The following is a 21,400-nucleotide window of genomic DNA, read 5'->3' on the forward strand; positions in this document are numbered from 1 at the left end:
GTGAGAAAGTCTGCTCTGGTTATAAATAATACTTGATGGAATATTTTGCCTCTTTTATGGCCTGTGTCCACAGCCGGCACTCCTAGCTTTGCCGGTGCTCATTTCAATACAAAACCAATGTAGTCCAGCATTTTTATCACTCAGTGTCCTGGGCTCTAAAAATGCCCTTGGCATCTTCCACCGCAGTCAAAATTACCTTGCAAAGCAAATGGATTTGCCACACTCTCATCAATCTATCTTGCAAAGCTCTAATCCACAAAGTTTGTGCCAAACTGAAAATGGTTCTGACCAATCAGCGTCATTTGAGGAGAATGTGGCAGTAGCCATGAGTGGGGTTAAGTTGAGCTGTGACCCATTAGCAATGGCTGCCCCCAGTGTTGATGCCTGCCCACAGATTTCACCGGGCCCCTGATAAACTCAGAGAACACGTCCGCCCCAGTTCTGATTTATTGATAGTATCAATGCATGTTTCAGTAGCATTGATGCTTGTCTTGATCACTTTTTAGTCCTATTTCACCACTTTTATTTCCATTTTTGCCACTCTCCACCTATTTCCTGCCTCTGTTTACCTCATTGCCTAATTTTTGCCTCATTTAACCCATTTTTGTTACTTTTTAATCTTATTTTGTCACATTTTCTGTCCAATTTAGCCACTATAAATTCTGTCACTTGTGTCACTGTTTCACCACCTTCCTCTATTAACCAGTGTATTAAAAATTAACTCCTTTTCCCACTTTTTCTAACTGTTCTCTGTCGATGTTTTTGCCTCTGTTGACCCTCTTTTTTCACTGTTGCCCAATTTTTTCACAGTTTAATCCTATTTCATCATCCTTTTTCTCATTTTTCCCCCTCTTAACCCAATTTTCCACTTTCTGTCATTTTCTTTTACTCTCTTGACCCATTTTTGCCACGTCTAAAATGAAAGTGACAAACAGAACATTATCCAGTCACCTTCTGAAAATTTTTTGAACAGTCCTACACTTACCATACACGTTGTATTGGAGGTTTCCCAGATGAATTTGAAATTTATCAATGCAATGGATATATGAAACAATCTATCTGGCATGTCAGGTTATGTTTTTATTTGTCTTTAGACTATATGGCTAAATGGAATTATAATCAGTGGTAACTAGATGTAAATGAATTTGCCTTGGAACATCTACGGAAAATATTCAGGTCTTTTGGCCTTCTTTAAATGAAATATTTAGCCTGCTTTTTAGGAAAGGATTCGACAAGATTACAACTCAGTTTTAGAGTTGCATTAAGTCTCAGTTAGTTACATGATTAATTAAAAGAACAACTGTTTTCTTTGCCCCAAATACTACTATTAAGAATGTGTGTGCTTAGCCGGCTAAGCAGCTAAATTTGGATATCAAATTAGCTGGCTCTAGTTTTATAAGTAGGTTAAACTGACCATCCCTCATTTTTTTTTTTAAACACTGGCCTGGCCAAATGCTCCTTTATGAGTGTATTGAGGCCTCCTACCACTAGTAGCCACTATAGGTCAGTTAATGCCGGAGCTTTTCCCAGGCACTTGAAAAGCTTAGCAGTTAGCATCTGACAGGGAAGTATTTTGAACCAGAAAATGGAAATAAAGTTGTATGTAAGCTGTTGATGGTTATACTCATGTATAACTACTCAAACAAAGTGAGGAAAAACTAAATTACGAAATGTATTGATCCCAGGCACATGAAAAGCTTAGCAGTTAGCATCTGACAGGGAAGTATTTTGAACCAGAAAATGGAAATAAAGTTGTATGTAAGCTGTTGATGGTTATACTCATGTATAACTACTCAAACAAAGTGAGGAAAAACTAAATTACGAAATGTATTGATCTGCAAAGAGGAACGAAAGCTGGTGGCGCTAGCTGCTGACTTTAGCCACACTCTACTCAACCCACTGGGCTCGAATTATAAACCCAGTTAGGAATTTGTGTTTCATAATTCAGTTTTTTTTCCTACAAACCCTGATAACAGATGAGGTAATTATCAAGTCTCCTCAGCACTCGAGGAACACAAAAACACAAGGTTCAAAATTGTCTGGTGTAACTGATGGCAGAGCTGCAATATTGATCACTGAGGAAACCCTTAAGAGATAATCAATAGTCATTTTACAGTAACACAGAGTAAATCCTCTACTTGCAGTATCCTGCTTTGTAGGCAAAATAGCCCAAGATGCCATCCCACTAAAGCATTCCCCCTCCCTCCGCCATCACTTGCAGATACATCGAGGATGCTGCACAGCCTCATTAACTGTCACTGCGTCCAACAAAAGCCAGTGGGTGGAAAAAGTATGCTACAGAGAGCGACAGGAGAGAGGCCTCATCTACCCAGAGGCCTACTTGTATCAAGTGCCTGACATGCCATTCGTTGCCTGGCACTGAAGCCAGAGCTGCAGGCGTCTAAACATTTCCAGCGGATCAGAAGCCTGGGCTCACAAACACAGACAGAGAGGACTTAAATGTCAGAGATTCGCACAGACAATGAGATTCCTATCTGTTTGTCCTTTTTCCCTCCTCGGGGCAGCTCTCCCCGATTACATCCACGGGACAGATCTCTTAGTGGTTACCTAGCAACAGGTGGTAAGAAAGATACTGGCCCCAGCTTGAAGGATGAGAGGGAGAGGCTCCTCGATAGACAAAAAAAAAAAAAAAAAAAAAAAAAAAAACCCGGTTCTCCTTCATGAATTATCCCAACGCTGAATAGAATAAAACTGACCCGAGGACTGGCATGAATAGCAATTAGTACTTGAGGCTTGGTCATGGAAATTTAATGAAATCACTTCTGAATGCGGAGCAAGCATGAGTGAGTGTGCTTGGCAGGGCATCAAGCAGTGTCCTGATAGCGGACACACTATTAGGGTGAAGCCACATTCAATTGAAATCAGTTAAGAAGCAAAGACTGCAAACACAAGCAGAAGATACATTAAATGCCCCTTTCTTAAAGGACCTTGCTGAATAGTGCTTCTTAGTAGGCGGGGACAATAATGACATATTGTCAGTATTAAAAGTTTAATATCAGCATCAGCAGATAAAAAATGTCAGCTGATATTTACTTACGACTGATATATAAGTCATACATAACATCATTATAAATCAAATATGTGAGCCCTGAATAACTACCAGACTGTCTAGTCCCTGCTCCTCTCCTTGACTCAGCCTCTCTCTATGCATTCAAGACACATGCTGTTTTTAAAAATGTATGTATTTACATGTATTTATGTGTTTGTGATTTCTTCATGTTGCAAACAAAATTGCTCTTTGGGGAGATAAAGATCTTCTGATATCCTTCTGTGCATACTAACATGCAAAGAAGATTGAAGGATAGTGAAGCTAGCAATGCTAACATCAGCCACATTCTGTAAAGACACTTACCTACTGCTGCTGTGATCCCCTCAAATAAATGATGCATGATTTCAACTGGTTTTTCTTTTTCTTTTTTTGGGGGGGGGGCGGGGGGTGGAGTGTTCTTGACGAGATTAGCCAACTATTAACAATTGTAATTTGTGTTTAATTAGATGTGAAATTATCCACCTAGAAACATCACTGGCTAGCATGTTAGAATGCGAAAGACAAAGTTTTAATAGACAGCAGACAACAAAAGTCCTTGAAAAATGACCAAAAAAGAAGGTTAAACACAGTCCCTTTTAATCAACTTGAATTGTACTAGCGAGCTATTAGCTGAAACCAGCTCTGTCTTTGGCTTAATCTATTAGCTGAAAAACAGGTTTTTCAATCTAGACATGTTGACCTTGTGTTACGGCCTCTGATAAGGCAAAGTCAGTTTTATATAGGTGAATCCTCTGTTTTTGTTTAGGCCCTCTCTCACCCTGATTGTGTTGCAGGTCTGCCACACCTCAGGAGTCTGCAGCAGCTGAGGCTGATCTGGCTTATCTGAGAGGTTACAAAAGACACCCAAGACAGAGCCTCAGTCTCTCTCCCTCCACTCCTGAGCCATGATGTGTGTTTGCCTGATTGTTGTAAGCTTGCTTCTGTTGGTATCTGATTAAGTCAAACAATTTTAGTTAAAGACAGAGGGTAGGGGAATTTCTGCCATTTTTGTTAGGTTCTGGTTTTCTCCTGTTTTGTGGTCAGTTAGGGAGTTTAGAATTATTTTTTAATTTTGGTACAGATAGTCTAGGTTGGTTCTTTTGTAGTTAGATCTGGGGTTTTTGTTTGTTAATTTGGCCTTTGAGTTCCCTGAAGTCAGTACTTCCATTTTAGGTTTTCATTAGTCAATTCTTTGTTAGCAAACCTTTTTCCTTTGTTCACCACTTGGTCAATTAAGGCTTAATTTTGTTATTACCTACTTTCATCGTCAATAAATCTTTGAAATTCTTGCTTTTCTAGTTGGGAGTTTTTTTATTAGTTACACTTGTGTAATTTTATAAATTTATTATGTTACTCCTTTTAGTTACCCCTAGATTATGAAAAGATCGTAACACCTTGGCAGGCAAGGTCAAGCTCAATGGCATTTCTTTTACCAAGGGCTTTCACCTCTAGCGGTATGTGGTCCGGAGACTGCCGGCAGTATTTGTGCTCTAGGACATGGCAAGACCAGAGGCTTGTGGCAACTCTAGTATCTGCCTGGACAGTACCCTAGAGTAGCTTCCTTGCCACATGCACCCCTTACTCTGCCCTAAAAGCATGGATTTTGCTATTTTTAACAGATGATTTTACCATGCTCCTGTAAATATTTAAGGACATCCAGAGCACTTCTGGGGTTGTGTCTATCCTCCTTTCCACCCAGACAGGCTTACTCATCATTTCACGCCTTTTTTCAGCCTAAATTTTTAGCCCAAATACGCCTACAAGTTCTGCACATAGTAGGATTAAGCTCATGCATTCTCTCCTCCTTCATGAATACACTGTTTTTCTGCATTTTTCTGATATGTAAGAGGTAAATTTTTGATTTTCAGTGCTTTTTTTCTTTCCTTTAATCCTGCAGCAGAAGACAGACACCTGTTTAAAAGGTGTTTATGTCTGTAAATCTCTCTTCATGTCGCCCACTCTATCCATTAAAGCTGTTTAGAAATTACAGTGTGCTTTTAGCTGACACTCTTCACTCTTAACCAGCGTTATGGCCTAGTGAACTAATTATATGGTGGGAGAGAAATGTTCTGGGACTGAAGCTTCCATCTTTAAACACAGACGCAGAATTAAAAGAAAAAAGTCAAAAGAAAGAAAAAGAAAAGCTCAGCTAAATTAAGGAACAAATTCTCAAAGCCAAACACATCCCACAGTAGAATAATGAATGCACTACCTGGGTTCAATGGGAGTGATAAAAATAGATGCTGTTAGAGAGAGACGACGTGGGATTCAGCCAAAGTGTGATTTTCTTAGGTGTGCTGACAGTTTGAGGCCAACAACAGCCGAGCCGAGCTGAGCAGAGTGGAGCAGCACGAGCACGCAGCAGCAGCATCAATACGCACACGACGTCAGTGCTTTAAACCTCATTAAGTCCGGTGTAGTTTGGAGGGTTTTTGTTGAGTCATGGCCTGATACAGCTGACGCCACACATTTAGATCTCCACCCATTAGCGCTCTGCTCTTCCTCAGCTTCCACTTCAGTTCACCTTTTCTCCATCTGACTCCCTGTTTGTGCTCTCTGACTCTTTGGTGTCTCCCTGCAGAAGTCTGCAGATGAACTATTGGACTCTTCCTGGGTCATTAAGCCTCGACTGCTATGGCAACAGCAGCTGCTGCCATAACTCACAGGCAAATTTCTATTGTTCTATAAAAACTGCAACACCATATGAACAGGCCTTAGTTTGAATGGGGATTTGAATCAACAGCCCACTATTCAAATGTCCAAACAGAGCTGAAGTCACCGTGATTGATGGGTGGACTCAGGACTGCTCTTTAATGCTCTAAGAGGAGCACTTCATGAGCTAATGGGTCCATTTTTACTGCTTTTTCACGTTTATTAACCGCCAGGTTTTGATTTTTACATGATAGTAAATTGCCACGATGGCGTGACCAACGATCTCTTCACAGGATCCTGTTTGTGCATGTGCGAGTATTCCTAGCCTATGTGTGCAGCATCTTCAATAACAGAGACTAAACTCCAAATTTCCCCTCTAGGATGAATAAAATATATGACAAGACAAAGAAATCCATGAGCCCTGGCCACTGATAAGAGGCTTTCTTTTCCAAGCTGCAGTTGGGAAGGAAAAACAACACCAAATGTTGCATAATTCATCCAAAAAGGAGCCCAATCCAAAGCTTTTAAGTGTTAATTTTCCTTTCATTTGTCCTTAAAAACCAACAGAACAGCCAAAATGCACCATTTTTACTTTTATATACTCAAATAAAAAGGAAGTTTTAATGCATAAAGCATCAAGCATGCTGTACATGCAAAGCCCAAGTCAAAAAAAAAAGCTGGGACCTTGAGTAAAATGTAAAAAAAACCCAAACCAAACCAAAACAGAATAAAGTGACTTTCAAAACCTTTTATACTTAACTGAATACAGCAGAAAGGCAAGATATTTAAAGTTCAAAGTGATAAAAATGCAATTTTTTTTAAAGAAATGAACACACATGCTGAATTTGATGCCTGCAACATACTCCAAAGCAGTTGAGAAAGGAGCAAAAAAGACACAGGACAGTTGTGAAATACTCAAAAAACACCTTAGGTTAAAGTTCAGGTAGGCTAATTGTGATCGTACCATGATCAGTTATAAAAGGAGCGCCCTTGAAATGCTCAGTCATTCCCAGGAAGTGGGTGACAGCCCACAGAAAGTTAGCACTTTAGCCTGCATGCACATATGAGGACATTAGATTTTAGCCTCCCTACAACAAAGTAATTTTTGATTTTAGTATTTTTTTAGATAATTGTCCAGAATTTCAATCCAGATTTAAATAACTGCCTTGAAATGTTTGGTTAATTTGTTCTTTGGATATTTTTGGTAATTTGATTCTAAACACTCAAGTATTTTCATGGAAATTAGGGAATAATGTTTGTATATCTTGACTGTTTCACTGGAAGATCTGGGGAAATTTGCTAAAGAGGAAAAGAACCATCTGGGCTGTTATCAAAGTTGAAAAGTACAGATATGTTTCGTAGCAGCATATGCTTTCATTCATCTGTTTTAGAGACACTGCTGCTTAATTCAGCCAGGCCACATTCTGCACAAGTTACAACAGCATGGCTTCACAATCAAAGAACCTGGGCACTAGAATGGCTTGCATGCAGTCCACACCTGTTTCCCCTGAAAATGTACACTCAAAGGTGCAAAAAATAACAGAAATCCTGTACTGCTGAGTAACCTAAGATGTACATAAAGTGAGAATGGAGGGAATTCCACCTACAGTAATTCAACAATCAGTATCTCCAGTCCCCAGACTTGCAGAGTGTTGTTAGAAGAAAAGATAATCAAACACAGTGGTAAACATGCTCCTGTCCCAACTTTTTTGTAACATGTTGCAGGCATCAAATTCATAATGTAAGCAAAAATGTCAATAAAGCAAATAAAAAGGATTTGCAAAACACTGTATTCTTTTCTTATTCACATTTGTCCCAACTTTTTATGAGTCAAGGTGATGCAACATGATGCATTAGTGTACATTTGCCCCTTTACCTTGCATGTCATCATGTCGCTGACCCTCTGCTGCATGGACTGCCCCGCTTTAGGTCTGACCAGGATGTACAGGGCTTTGACTTCAGGACACGACCTCAGCAGTTTTTCCACCAGCACCTTCCCCATGAAGCCCGTGGCTCCTGTGATCAGCACGTTCTTTCCGGCGTAGAACTCCGGTATGGACGCCATCCCGCTCCCCGTTGTGCCACTGCAGACGTCTGCTAGCCTGGTCTGAACGTCTGTCGCCTGCTCTCCGAACCCTTCCAGGTCCCGGTCCTCTGACAGATCCTGCAGAGGAGGAAGAGAGGGAGAGTTTAATAGTGAATCAGGTGCTGCTGGTGTGTGAGGACATGGGTTTAAATAATGATCCAGCGCGAGAGGAAGGCAAATGTTTTGGCAGGTTCATAGATGGAAAGGAGCAAAGTGTTGCATGAATGAACAGAATTTAATGGCTTTAATTTGATATATTTATGGAGGAAAAATACAACTCTGCTCTGACCTTCCAGCTGACAGGAGCAACATGAAAGTAGTATGCAAATGAGATGAATATTCAAACAGCAGCATGCAGAGAGAGGGCAACGTTCAGGGGCAGTTTGACTTCAGCTTGAGTGTGGGTTTGGCTTAAAAGGAAGAGTGAAACTTTGGAGGCTGCAACAATAGTTTTAAAGATATTTGCATAACACTTTAGAGTCAGGTTGCGGCTGTGTAACTGGTTACTGGCATTTTCTCTTCCTCTTTTGTAGTCATTTCTCTGCTGTCTGTAATACAGAGATAAATATGCCCTACAACAACTTCAAATAGACTTCAAATATTCACTTCACTGTAGTTGATCACAAAAGGAATTAAAAATTTAAACTGTAGACACAATTCTGGGATATCTTCATAAAAAATTTCCAGATTATCTCAAGACAGTCTGGCTGTGGACTGTAGATCTCAGATGCCCCCTCCTACGGAGACTCTGCTTCTGTCAGAGCGGAACTTTTATAATTTGCTAAACTAAAAGTGTTTCTGGAGTTTTCTGCTTCATCCAAGACCTTTTTCATCCTCCATGCACCTTAAAAGTTGGTGAGTTTGTGCAGAATTACCAGCTTCAAACATTCAAGACTAAGCCAACTGTTTTGTGTGTGAGGCAGGCCTCCCCTGCTGCAGGACTTCACAGGAGGCACAAAACTATTAACCAGAAAAAGGTGATCTGCTTTGCTAACTTCTGCTGTGCATGGGACAAAACGGACAGATTTATAGTTAACAAAGGAACTATATTAGAGTTGACTATTAAAGTTGGGGTTTTCCTGCATTAGTCCTGAGGATGCTCAACAGCCACAGTGTTAAATTAGCAAAGATGTACAAGCTAACAACAGCATAAGGTTCTTTAAACCCAGGGGACATATGGAGACAAAAGCACTAAGTCTAGTGACTAAAACCAGGGGGATTTTTGACAAGAAGTAAACGGACCAAGACGTTTAGCACTATAAACACTACGAGGGCCTATGCAAGTGCAGGTTTTTGGCACCGACAATGATAAAAGTGAATACCAGGCTGAAGGTGGAGGATGATCTGCAGTTATACAATCCTGCATCTACTGCATAGATGCAAACTCATGATTCCCACCAAATTAGAGCACAGAGCATAACTAGAAAAGCATGCAGAGAGCGCAGACCTCTGCCATTAGCCCTATCTCCCAATAGTACAGAATCCCTCCAAAAATTCCTGGATCCAGATGGTGATCTGGATCAGTCCCAAAATCCAATCAGTTCTTCCTTATGCCATTTTTGACTATTCAAAATCCGTCCATAACTTTCTGAGTTATGTTGCTAACAAACTAACTAACCCTGCTGATCACATATCCTCCTTGGCGGAGGGAATAATCAGGCAGCAGTAAGTTCATTACTGAAACCAAATAACTATTGCCAGGGAAAGATGGATGTTTAGACCAAAAAAATCAAAAATATAGAAATACTTAAAGATGAGACATAAGTGGTTAAAAACATCGTTGGTTAAATCATAACCTTATAGGCAAGGGGGTCCACATAATAAATGAGTTTCTCTTGGGGGAGGCTCACTTCTGACACTTTGAAAACCCCCTGGACTAAGCAGCATTTCATAAATAAACAGGAGAAGGTCAGAGGTCCAAGCAAGGGCTAAAATCCCGTTTTAGAAAAAGATATGCGAAAGGTGGCTCACTCTAGCTTTGTTAGCTTTATCTAAAGCTAACAAAGTTACACTAGCAAGTGTAGATGTAGTCATCTTAAGCACTGGAGCATTAGCAAATGTAGCTAAAGATAATGCTGCTATGTAAGCTACCTAGATGATGTAGCTTAGAGCCCTGCATCAGGTCGGGTACCTGATGGGTGACCCAAGAAAACATGGCTTTTTCAAATATAATCATATAATTTCACGGGTATGGGCAACATAAACAAAATGTGGGCAGATGAGCCAGCAGTGTTGTGCGTGAGCATGTTCATTGTGCTTTTTTATTTTGTAGAACTTTGAATGGATCAGTTCATTTTTTCAAACCCACTGATTTTTCATTCATAAAAATAGAGATGAAGAAAGTTGTGTGCACTGCAGTGTATTCTATCTGTCAATTTATTTCAGGCTGATCTGACAGCTATGGTACACCTCACCTGAGATTTTCAAAGTAAAAGCTCTATCGCTCTGTTTCTACCCATGTTATCGCTCAACACTTTCATTCTGAAATGTTTCCAGGATAGCTTTAAGGTTGTTGCAACTTGCAAAGTTGCTTCAGTTTATGTCTGCATCAGTGCCAATTTTTTCTTTCCTTTCTTCTTCATGTCAGTGATTTAGAAACTTAAGATTATGATAAACAGGCCCGTTAGCTCATATGAGATCTCCATATGTCAGCCAAGCACCAGTTTTAATGTCAAATAGATCTTTTCATAAAAGCTGAATTCAAAATTGGACCTGTGCAGGACTCTGATGTAAGCTACGTAACTCTGTAGCTAACATAGCTATCACAGCTAAAGTTAGCTTCATGGCTGCCTTTGTACTGATATCCATGACTTTCATGAGCTTTAGCTTTAGCTACGTCACATAGCTTGGATATTTACGTAGACTATCATCATAAAACCACAACACACTCAGTCATAACATGAAAATATTCAAAAGGCATGTTTTCTATCTCGATCCAAAGTTCAAGCAGGAACTCTTTAACCTCTTCCTGCAAACATTACATAACATCACCTGCTACCAAAAGAACCAGCTTTGTTTTGCCTCTTTTAAACCTCTTAAGTGTCTGTGTATTTCTCAGAACACCTCGTGGTGCTGCTGACTCAGGTTCATCCTTGCATGATAACATTTAAATTGGCGACAGATCTGAATCAACATTAGCTTAAAGCCACAACATTTACACAACAACCTGAACCCAGTGAGACACAGTCACACACCTGCTTACACACCAGAGATAAAGTGACCCAGACTTCCCCTCTCAGTCAGTCTTTGGTTTGTTTTTGACTTGTTTCCGAGCGTCAGCCCACCCTCATTCTACAGCAGCCTAATTAGATCAATTGCAGCCCTAATGTTGGTGGTGTAACGGGCTGTTTGGGCCAACTCAATACAATAAATCAGGAGCTGTGTTTGCTGTTTTAGCTGTGGCAGAGAGCCAGGTCCTGCAGGGTCCTGATCGTGACAAAGACTGAAGAGAGAGGCTGATGTTGATCCTGAAACTTAGCTGGATCGTGGTTGGAGTACTGAAACCCACCATGTGGGGGTTCTGTCAACTTCATGGGGACAGGTCAGCCTGGTTAGCCAGATTTTATACATATATATATAAATAAATAATCTTGTTGCTGATGGTCCTGTTTGCTTTTGTAGGTCACAGATAGATCTGTATTGATGTCTGTTTCAGAAAAACCCTTTAAATAGAGCTTTAAATAGTTGATGTTCTTGTTTTGGGCATTAATGACACTTTTAATTGATTATGAAAATATTTTAATATCTAATGTCTATGGACTGAATAATCAATAAATTTAATGGTAGCAGCAATCTTAAAAGTAAGGCATGAACATGAGGCTAAATGACCTTGACAGTTTACCCATGACCTCCACTTAAAATCAGTTCATCCTTGAGTAAGATTGGACATTCTTGCAAGGTTTGAAGAAACCCCCTCAGTGTGTTCTTGAGATATTAGGTTCACCAGAATAGCATGGAACTACTTGCAAACCAACATAACAACCATCACTTTTATAAGCAAGGGATGAACATGAGGCCAAATGACCTTTCCCTTTGACCTATACTCTTCAAATTTAATCATGAGTAAAGTGTGAATTTTTGCACAATTTGGAGAATGGACATCAAAGCATCCTTGAGATTCAAAAGAGTTCAAAATCAAGGTATGAACATGAGGCCCAAAAACCTCACCTTTGGCCTATGACCTCCATAATTTAGACAGTTTATCCTTAAATAAGATGTGACATTTTTGCAAAGCTTGAAGAATGCCCCTTAGAGTATTCCTGACATATTGTGTCCACGAGCAAGAAATGAACATAAGGCCCATGTATCTTGACCTAAGACCTTCATAATTTCAATAATTCAAAGTTCAACCTAGAGTCAGTGTGAATAGTTTTGCCAAGTCTGAAGAAAATACCCTAAGTACCCTCTAAATATCATTTGCAAGGGATGAACATGAGGCCCAAAAACCTGGATCTTTAATCTATGACTTCCTAAACAGAATCAGTTCTTCCATGCATAAGACTGGACTTTTTTTTTGCAAAGTTTGAGGAAAACACCTCCAAGCATTTTTTGAGATATTGCATTTACAAGTAAGGGATGAACATGAGGCCCAAGTAAATATACCCTTGACCTGTCACTTTAAAAACCTAATCGGTTCATCCTTCAATCTGAGAGTAAATGTTTGAAAAATATGATGGAAAATCCTTTGAAGCATCCTTGAGAAATTGTGTTCACAAGCATTGGATGAACATGAGGCCTGAAGATCTTGACCAGAGACCTATGACAACCACAATTGAATAGTTCATCCTGAATCAGATTTAACATTTGAGCCAAGTTTGTTAACAATCCCTCAAAGCATTGTAGAAATAATGGGTTCACAAGCACGAGATGAACATGGGGCCCAAAAACTTCTACCTTTGCCATATGATATTTAAAATGTAATCAATTCATCCTTGAATCAGAGTTCACATTAGAGCCAAGTTGAAGAAAATCCATAAAGTGTTCTCGAATAATAGGTTCACAATCAAGGGATGAATATTAGGTAGCAAGATATTGATCTTTGACCTATGACCTCCAAAATTAAACCAGTTGACCCTTGAGTAGGGGCTAAGATTTGAGCCAAGTTTGCAGAACATCCCTAAAAGTATTTTTGAGATATTGGGTTCACAAGCAAGGGGCTAACATAAGGCCCAAAGAGCTAAGTCTTCGACCTATGACTTCCACAATGAAACTAAATCATCCTTGAGTGAGAGTTAACATTAGAGCCAAGTTTGAAGAAATTCATTCACTGTTCTTGGGATATTCAGTTTACAAGCACAGGATGTACATGAGGTACCAAGATCTTAATCCTTGACCTATGACCTCAAAAATTAAAGTCAGAGTAAATTTTTTGAGCCAGATTTGAAGATTATCAGCAAAAGTGTTCCTGACATATTGGGTTCACAGCAGGGGATGAACATTAGGCCCAAAACCTCTACCTTTTGCACATGACTTTTAAAAGTTCATCCTTGAATCAGAGTCCATATTAGAGCCAAGTTGAAGAAAATCCCTAAAAGTGTTGGGATATTAGGTTCACAACCAAGGGGTGAACATGAGGTACCAAAATCTTAATCTTTGACCTATTACATCGAAAATTAAACCAGTTGACCCTTGAGTAGGAGTAAAGATTTGAGCCAAGTTTGAAGAACATCCCTAAAGTGTTCTTGAGATATTGGGTTCACAAGCAAGGAGCTAACAGAAGGCCCAAAATAGATAAATCTTTTTCTATGACTTCCAAAATTAAAGCCGTTCATCCTTGAGTGAGAGTTAACATTGGAGCCAAGTTTGAAGAATCAGGATTGGGTTCACAATAACGGCCTGAACAAACAGGCATACAAACATATGAACATACAGGTGGATTACCTCAATCCATTTAGGAAAAAATTGCTATTAAGTGGCTTCAATCTGATTTTTTAAAATAAAAATTGGAAAACCATGAAACAAATATGATGCCAATTGTAAAAGTGGAAAAAGATGCTCTGAAAAACTGTCACTGTCATTTACATTAAACATATTTACTCCATGCTTGAATGTCTGCCCAGCACTCTGCTGTTTTGTTAGATTCCTTTAACACAGTCTGATTTATTTCGCTGTTTTTAACTTACTCATTGAGTCAGTTTTGAAGGAGCGGCTTCCTTCTGAGACAACACGACAGCAAGTATTTTTAGGCAACTTGAGAAAGGGGTTAAGTCTGCAGAAAACCCCAGTGTAAACGCCGTGTATTCACAGCCATGGTGAAGATTTATTATCATTGCTATTGTGTCCAAAATCTCAAGAATATGCTGCAGACAATGTCCCCATATCTTAATAAACAGCCGCATAAGGTTTTTAATACCACTACACATGTGGTTACAGCTTTTGCTTATCTTTGGGAATGACAATCTATGATTTTAAATCTTTTTTTAACAAAAAATGTGATTGTGGCTGCGAAAACACATTTAAAGTAATATTTGCTATTTTCTGAGCAGCAGCCCAGCTAATCTGGAACTGTTTAATCATACACAAAAAGGAGCTTATTGTGGATTTTACTGCAGTTTTTTAGTATCATTCTGCTAAACATTGACTGTCTGGGACTTTGTTCTCTTCACACCATAAACTGATTATAACCGGCAGCCATCTGAGCCGTCCTGTGACTTCAGCTGTGTTTACTGCCTCTGATCAAAGCGATGTGTTGGATGTGTGGGCTGAGAGCTCACGACCACACTGCCAATGCCGGCGTTCATTTATGTGTAACCATGACAATAATGCATCAGGCAGCTTATAGGCCGTATGATGCTAGGGTAGCTTTTCTCTTTCTTTGCTTTAAAACCAATCTCAGGTACAGGAAAGCAGTCATAACCCATAAAAAAAGGGCTGATGGGACACCAACTTGTAAAATTCTGCGTTTGGCACCAATGGAGAAGCGTTTAGCCAAGTTTGAAGCCCCGATCAGCACTTTCCAGTGATTCAGTGGAGCTGTGATTTGTACACAAGATTTTTTTCCCTCCCCTGCTGCTTCTTTCATCCTCTCTCCTGAGCTGCAGCTTCCCCGACACGTCTGCCCAAAGACAGAAACCAAATCCTCCTGAGCCAAACGTGGCCCAGATAACAAAACAATCTTATATTTACTTGCTTCGTGCCGTCTGTGCGTGCAATATTGAATTACACACACACACAGAAAAAGATGTGTGTTTGAGGCTGAAAACAAAGTCCACTCAGTTTTTCAATAACACCAATTCCTGCAGCTTATATTAATCCTTTTCTGCATCTCTACCTCACCCACAAGGTGATATCTGCTGCTTTACTTCCCTACATGCTCACAGGCTGGAATAAAAAGGTTGGTGAAGGTCTTCTGTTGAGGCCCCCTGACATTCCTGCTCTGTGCCTCACGCTGATTCCCTGTGGACATGAGGACAAGGGCAGAGGGGCCTGAAAGTCACGACGGATTAGCGCCTGACAATAGAAATGTTCCTGCAGCTGGAAGAGTGTGTTGGAATGGACGCGACATCCCAGATACATGACTCTCAAACACACTCTCGCATTCTTCTAAAGGTTAGACAGCCCCGCCCCTTTTGTCTCTCACTCTCTCTGTCCGATAGGCTGATGATGTCAAGCCTCCTCCTGCCGCAGGACGACATGGAAACATGACCTTAACTGGAAGCAAGTACAGTATCTTTGACTTTAATATACATGATCAAAGTTTAAATGGGTTTGAGATGAGTGTTGTAGACATTTTTCAATACTTGCTGTACAGTGCCTAAAAAAGTTTTCACTACCTGGGATGTTTTATCCTTTTATTGGTTTTATAAAACAATCATGGCCAATATAATTTGGCTTTCTGACAAAAAAATGCAAAGAAAAAAACAAAACAAAACTCTTATTTCAAAGTGAAAACCGATTTCTACAAAGTAATCTCAAGTGGTTGTTGTATAAAGACACCTGTGTCTGGAAGGTCCACTCACTGGTTAATCAGTACTCCTGGCTACCATTACACCATCAAGACAAAAGAACACCCGAGGCAACTCTGAGGAAATGTTACTGAAAAGTATAACTCAGGTGATGGGTGAAAAAAAAAATCCAAAGCACTCAACATCCTCCGGAGTGAAAGCCACTGTGGAAGAAAACTCATTAAATCTCAACTAGAGTTTCCCAGAAGGCATGTGGGAGGCTCCATGGTCAAGAGAAAGAAAGTTATTGGGTCTGATGGGACCAAAATGATGCTTTTTGGCCATCGGACAACCCACTATGTTTGCGGACACTGCACATCACAACACACCATCCCCAGTGTGAAGCACAGTGGTGGCAGCATCATGCTGTGGGGATGCTTCTCGGCAGCCAGCAGAAGGCCTGTAGAGGTTGGGAAGAATGGAGTAAAATTCCAGTAACCACATGTGCAAGCCTGACTGAGACCTATCCACACAGACTCAGTGCTGTGATTGCAGCCAGGGGGTGAATATCAGTGCAATCTCATATTTTTGTTCCTCACTGTGAAGCACAGTGGTGGCAGCATCATTCTGAGGGGATGCTTCTTTGCAGCCAGCCTGGAAGGCTCTTAAAGGTAGAGGGTAAAATGAATCCGGCAAAATTGGGAAGTCTTGAAGGACAATCTTATTCAGTCTGCAAGAGAAGATTTATTTTTCCAGACTTCAATCTAATAGAGAACTTGTGGCTGGACTTGAAAAGAGCCGTTAATGCTTAAACCCTGTGCAACCTGACAGAGCTTTAACAGTTTTGCAAAGGAGAATGGAGTAAAATTGCAGCATCCAGACGTGCAAGCTTATCCACACAGACATTAGATTTTTTTTTATCAAGAAGCCAAATTACTTTGATTGGTTTAAAATCATCTAAAAGGTAAACACTTCTTAAAGGCACTGTATGTACATCACTGATTCAGACATGGTAAGATAGGCTCTTTTATAACAAACACTCTAAACAAGTTTCTAACTCCTGTGTCCTCAAACATAATGTCTGTACAAACTCTATGACAAGGAGGTAACTTTGAATCTTAAATGGGCAACTATTCTCAAAGTGGATTTTTTATGTATCCTGGAATGCTTTCTGTTCTGATATCCTCTACTTTACAATTTTTGCACCTTTGTAGGGAGCACCATTTCAGCCAGGTTTCTCTTTGAATAGTGGATCAAAATGTCAAGTGGCCCCCTGGCTAAATAAATGTTTAATCAGAGAAAAAGTTAAGAAACAAAGTCAGGGAACCAGTGAGTTAGAGCCTGAAGGAAACTTTGAAATAACCAAGATTTAGTCCCATATTACAGCACCCTGTCATGCATGAGAGCACTCCTAGACATCTGCTTTCCTGTGGTTTTCAAATCCCTGAGCAAGTCCTCATCCATCATATGTAAGGTAAAAAGACAAGAGAATGATGTGCATCAGCATTAACCTTGTCACTAATAACTAAGACAGCATCCTACTTGAAAGGAAAAGTACCGGTCAGCAATGACAAGCGCTGAAACCTTAGGGGAGCTGTGTCTCAGGTTAGGATGCCATAAAGACAAAGTACCACACAGAGTCCAAAGTCACCCGGGGTCATTTCTAAAATAAAGTTCAGAGATGCTCGTCTGCAGAGATTCACCGCTTCACTAACGCTGCTACACTCTACCCTCACTCCACATTTCCTTTCCCTCTCACTCAAGCTTTTTTTTTTATGTGTTTCCCCTCAAAGCTTTTCTCCCCGGGAGGTCCACGCTGTTTGTCGGAGGCGGGTTGTTTTAAGCTGCAGCTCTGCAGAGGTCCTTCTGCTGCCTCCGGCTTTTTCCTCACACAAACCCCTCTATTAGTGGGTCAGCTGAGTGCTGCCGGAGACGCAGGCGAGAGTCGAGTTCTACAGCTGCGCGCTGGCTGAGACCATTATGCACGGACAAAAGCCGACAGAGGCAGGAGAGCAGGAGGGAGGAGGGGAGTGTGGGAAAAATAGAAAGAGTAAAATGAAGCCAATAATTAAAGGAGCATTAGTCAACTGAATACCAGTGCCAGGCAACACAAGGAGAGAGTCTGCCTCCTTTCACTGAATAACACAGTGCCAATGTTGTAAAAAACCTGGACAGCTAAGCCTGGCACCGCTGCATGTGGTTGGTTTAACAAGGCAGTGCCAACATGGGCAGGTCAGGAAAGACAAAGTCCAAGAGGGGAATTCAGACCAGGGGACGGGAGAGTCAGGGGCCAAATAAGTCTAAGCTCACCCAGGAAACCTCCACTAAAAGCCCATCTCAAAAGCATGTGAACACAGGCAGCCACATTTTTAGACCAACTTTAACAAGAACTTTTCTTGACAGTAACCTAATATGTTTTCTGTGTTCAGATGAGCTGAGCTAATGCGTGAACACAGCCACAAATATTTAGAAAAATTCCTTGTTGGTGAGAGGGCAAGGGTGATGATGTAACTGGTGCAGGACAATAGACTGCATAGTGTTGGACTAGAATGATCTCGGTGCTCATATTACATACTTGTTTTGTAGGTTGTTCTATCCCCTCAGCATTGATATAAAACCTAAACAGAACTACCGTCTGGTGATTAAATGCCTCCAAGAGGTTTTCAAATGCCACACACAGAAAGTGCAGCACTGGGTCAAGAGGAAGGGCTCGAGTGCTTTATAAGAGCGCGCTGACCATGAGGCCCAAAAACCTTTACATTTGACCTCCAAAACACAACTACACACTGTAAAACTGTGCAGAAACTTTTGCCAGTGTTTGTTCTGTTGAGACATTCTGCAGGAGTTTGTCTTCAATTCTAAATAAGATTCTTCTTGGGTGCCAGGGACTTCTGTTTTTGTTTCCATGGTATCCAAACATGTATTAATATCATGTACTATTCACTAGAATCATATTGATGATATGATTCTGGTATCATGACAATTACAATTACCACAAGTTCTTCTACTTCTGCTTGGTTAGAGTTGCTTTTTTGCTTCTTTTCTCTGTTACAATCTCTGGTTAAGAGGAAATGACTAAGTCTGAGTTCAGTTTTCCCCTAAGGGGAGAGGATGAGTGTCGGGTAATGACCTAATCCTGAGATTACAGTAATAAAGTTATTCCTACTGGAAAAAAAGTAGTGTGGATTGAATTTTTGATGATCAGCACAAGTGAAGTGAAAAGCAATTACTGCAGGCCTTGGTTTATTGTACTGTTCATTTCAGCATTAAATCAGTTTAGAATGCAGAGATAACAGAGGTTTAATATGTAAAATTAGACACAGCCAATTAAGCTAACATTACCATAAATTGGGGTAGCATTAGCACCATACATTGTCTTCTGAAAACTTTTAATATTTGTAGCCAAATTCTAAATTCTACATGAAGCTTAGCATTGGTTCAATCAGGACATGGTAGTCATAAACCCAGCTGTGATCGTATGATCAGCTGACCCAGCTCCAACAGCCAGTCACAGCTCTTTTCTCAACACAGCGGTGTATCTAAATATGACATACTCCCCACTAATCCTGCCTGCATTAATGCTGATGCACCACGCTGCTGGTAAAGCTTACCCTCCTCCACCCCAGCCTCCTCCATAATAGCACCCTCAGATTCAGATTTATACTATAGATTAATTGCTTTTGAACTAATTTTACTGTATTCAATGTGCATTGTCATACATGCATCTACTCATATGGAGGTTTCTAGCCATGTCAAAAGCCTGCTGCTTGACCAACCCCAAGGCATCTTTTGAGCAGGGCCTATCCATTTTCCATCCAAATGTATGACAAGAGTGTGTTTGACTGAACTGAAGATGAAAGCTTTAAGCATTATAGCACATGGATACTATTATTCATTTGCCCATATTTTTGGCATTTTGGGTAACCCCAGAAATGCACAACTGTCTTCATTTAGCCATTAACATATTCTTGTGTCAATTTCCTGTAAGTATCAGCTTAATAACCAAAAATGTTGACTTTGGCTGTTTATGTGCACCTGATCGTCGTTCTTAAGCAGGACATTTCCTGGTCAAGCGTTGACTAAATGCTTTGTGTTACCCAAGGCAAAGACTCAATGAAAACAGCCAATTAAACTGGCTGCTATACAATGAAACAGGAAGCTATGTTTCCTGAAATGTCTGTCCAACTCCCAGATAAAACATCTTCTGACCGTTATTTGATCACATAGACTTGTCTTTCAGTATAATGTGTATTTCTTGTCTGGAAAAAAAGCTCAGCCACAGAAGTTGTTAAGTGTTAGTAAGAGCCATGCAAAGAGGATTAAATGCCACTTTTTTAGTGCTATACAGGTAGCAATATGGTTCCACTGGGGAAAAAAAGCTATCAAGTTATTAGCTAATTTCTGCTATTAAGTGCTTAGCGGGAAGCAGTATATCTACGCTAAAATTAACTATGAAGAAGTAGCTTGCAGGGTGACTAGCTACTTTCTGCTCCGAGTTAAAACAAATTTTGATTATAATCACCTAACGTCTATTTCTAACTTGCTCTGCAAAAAGAAGTGCCACTCAAACCATTGTCACTTCCTGTTAGTGGAAAAACAGAAGTGCACACTTGAAGACATTAGTAGCCTGCTGTGATTAAGAGCTGTGTACTGCATTTAAGTCTACCATAATACATTATACTAACCAAAGTATGCACATTGAGACACACAGATTGTTTAGCTAGTCAGCTAACGTGGAGGAGCAAAATTATCTCGCAATACAACTAATAAGAAATATTTTGCAATACACCATTTTCAGACAGCAGAGGGTGCTGTCGGCTTTTGGCATCCCTCAGTAGCATCTATTCAATCTCGAAAGTAAAAAAATTGGATTCATGAAAAAAACTACAGAAAAAGTATCAAATGTATTTTTATTGTTAGAAAATTATGTAGGCAAACTCGTACTGTGAATACTGGCTGTGAGCAACCTCAGAATGCTGTGCTGTATTAGCCAAGAAGTTTGTTTTTAACAGTTTTTCTCCCTCATTATATACAATTAAATGACATTTTTTAGAGAATAGAGTCTTCACTTCAGATGACGATGTAAGCAACAGAGGTGGCTGGAGCTGAGCACAACTAACTTTTGTTAAAGTTTTGAAAAAGACCCCCCAGTGGAGGAATGAACATACTGCATTTTAAATGACATAATACAGTACATTAAAACTCTAATACTAAAAGTTCACACATACATTAATACGACTTAATACTCACAAATATGTGACCAAAGCTGGTAAAAACTCCTGCAAGTCGTCCGAGGTCATTTTTGAGTTTTTTACACATTATGAAAGCGTATATTCCAAGCTTTCAAATGATGTATCATTCACCTTAATCTGAGCATATTTTACAAAGATATGCTCATTTAAATGTTAACTTCTAGTTCCTGTTTGCTTTGAGAAAACCAGGTTCAAAGTTTCAGGACTTCTCCTACCTTCAGGCAGGCCAGGTAATGGGCGTGAACAATGGGGCACATTTACATAAAGTCCACCCAGACCAAGCTTCTGAATCGGACTGGTGACACTCATCAAAATATTCTCATAGGAAATCTGCCTAATCAAACTTTCACTGTCGAGTGATCCTGAAGTCATCCCAAGTCTGTTGATATTTCTTGCTGCTTCTTCATAGTCTCTTCTACTTTTCTTCGCTGCAGGGTGCATCTTGAGGCTTGTTAATAAAGGTGATAACTAGAAACAG

General features: G+C 40.1%; 1 protein-coding gene across 2 annotated transcripts in view; it reads right to left on the reverse strand.

The window, feature by feature from the left end:
- The window catches only part of si:dkey-97m3.1 (fatty acyl-CoA reductase 1), an 89,252-nt gene that overhangs the window by 46,465 nt on the left and 21,387 nt on the right, over positions 1 to 21,400 (reverse strand). For both annotated transcript variants that reach the window (XM_041780570.1, XM_041780569.1), the window contains exon 2: positions 7,578 to 7,865. In XM_041780570.1, the coding sequence (XP_041636504.1) occupies positions 7,578 to 7,865 (288 nt within the window). The remainder of the gene's footprint in view (positions 1 to 7,577; positions 7,866 to 21,400) is intronic.

This window comes from Cheilinus undulatus, linkage group 23 (assembly GCF_018320785.1).
Source record: "Cheilinus undulatus linkage group 23, ASM1832078v1, whole genome shotgun sequence".
In the NCBI taxonomy this organism is placed as follows: domain Eukaryota; kingdom Metazoa; phylum Chordata; class Actinopteri; order Labriformes; family Labridae; genus Cheilinus; species Cheilinus undulatus.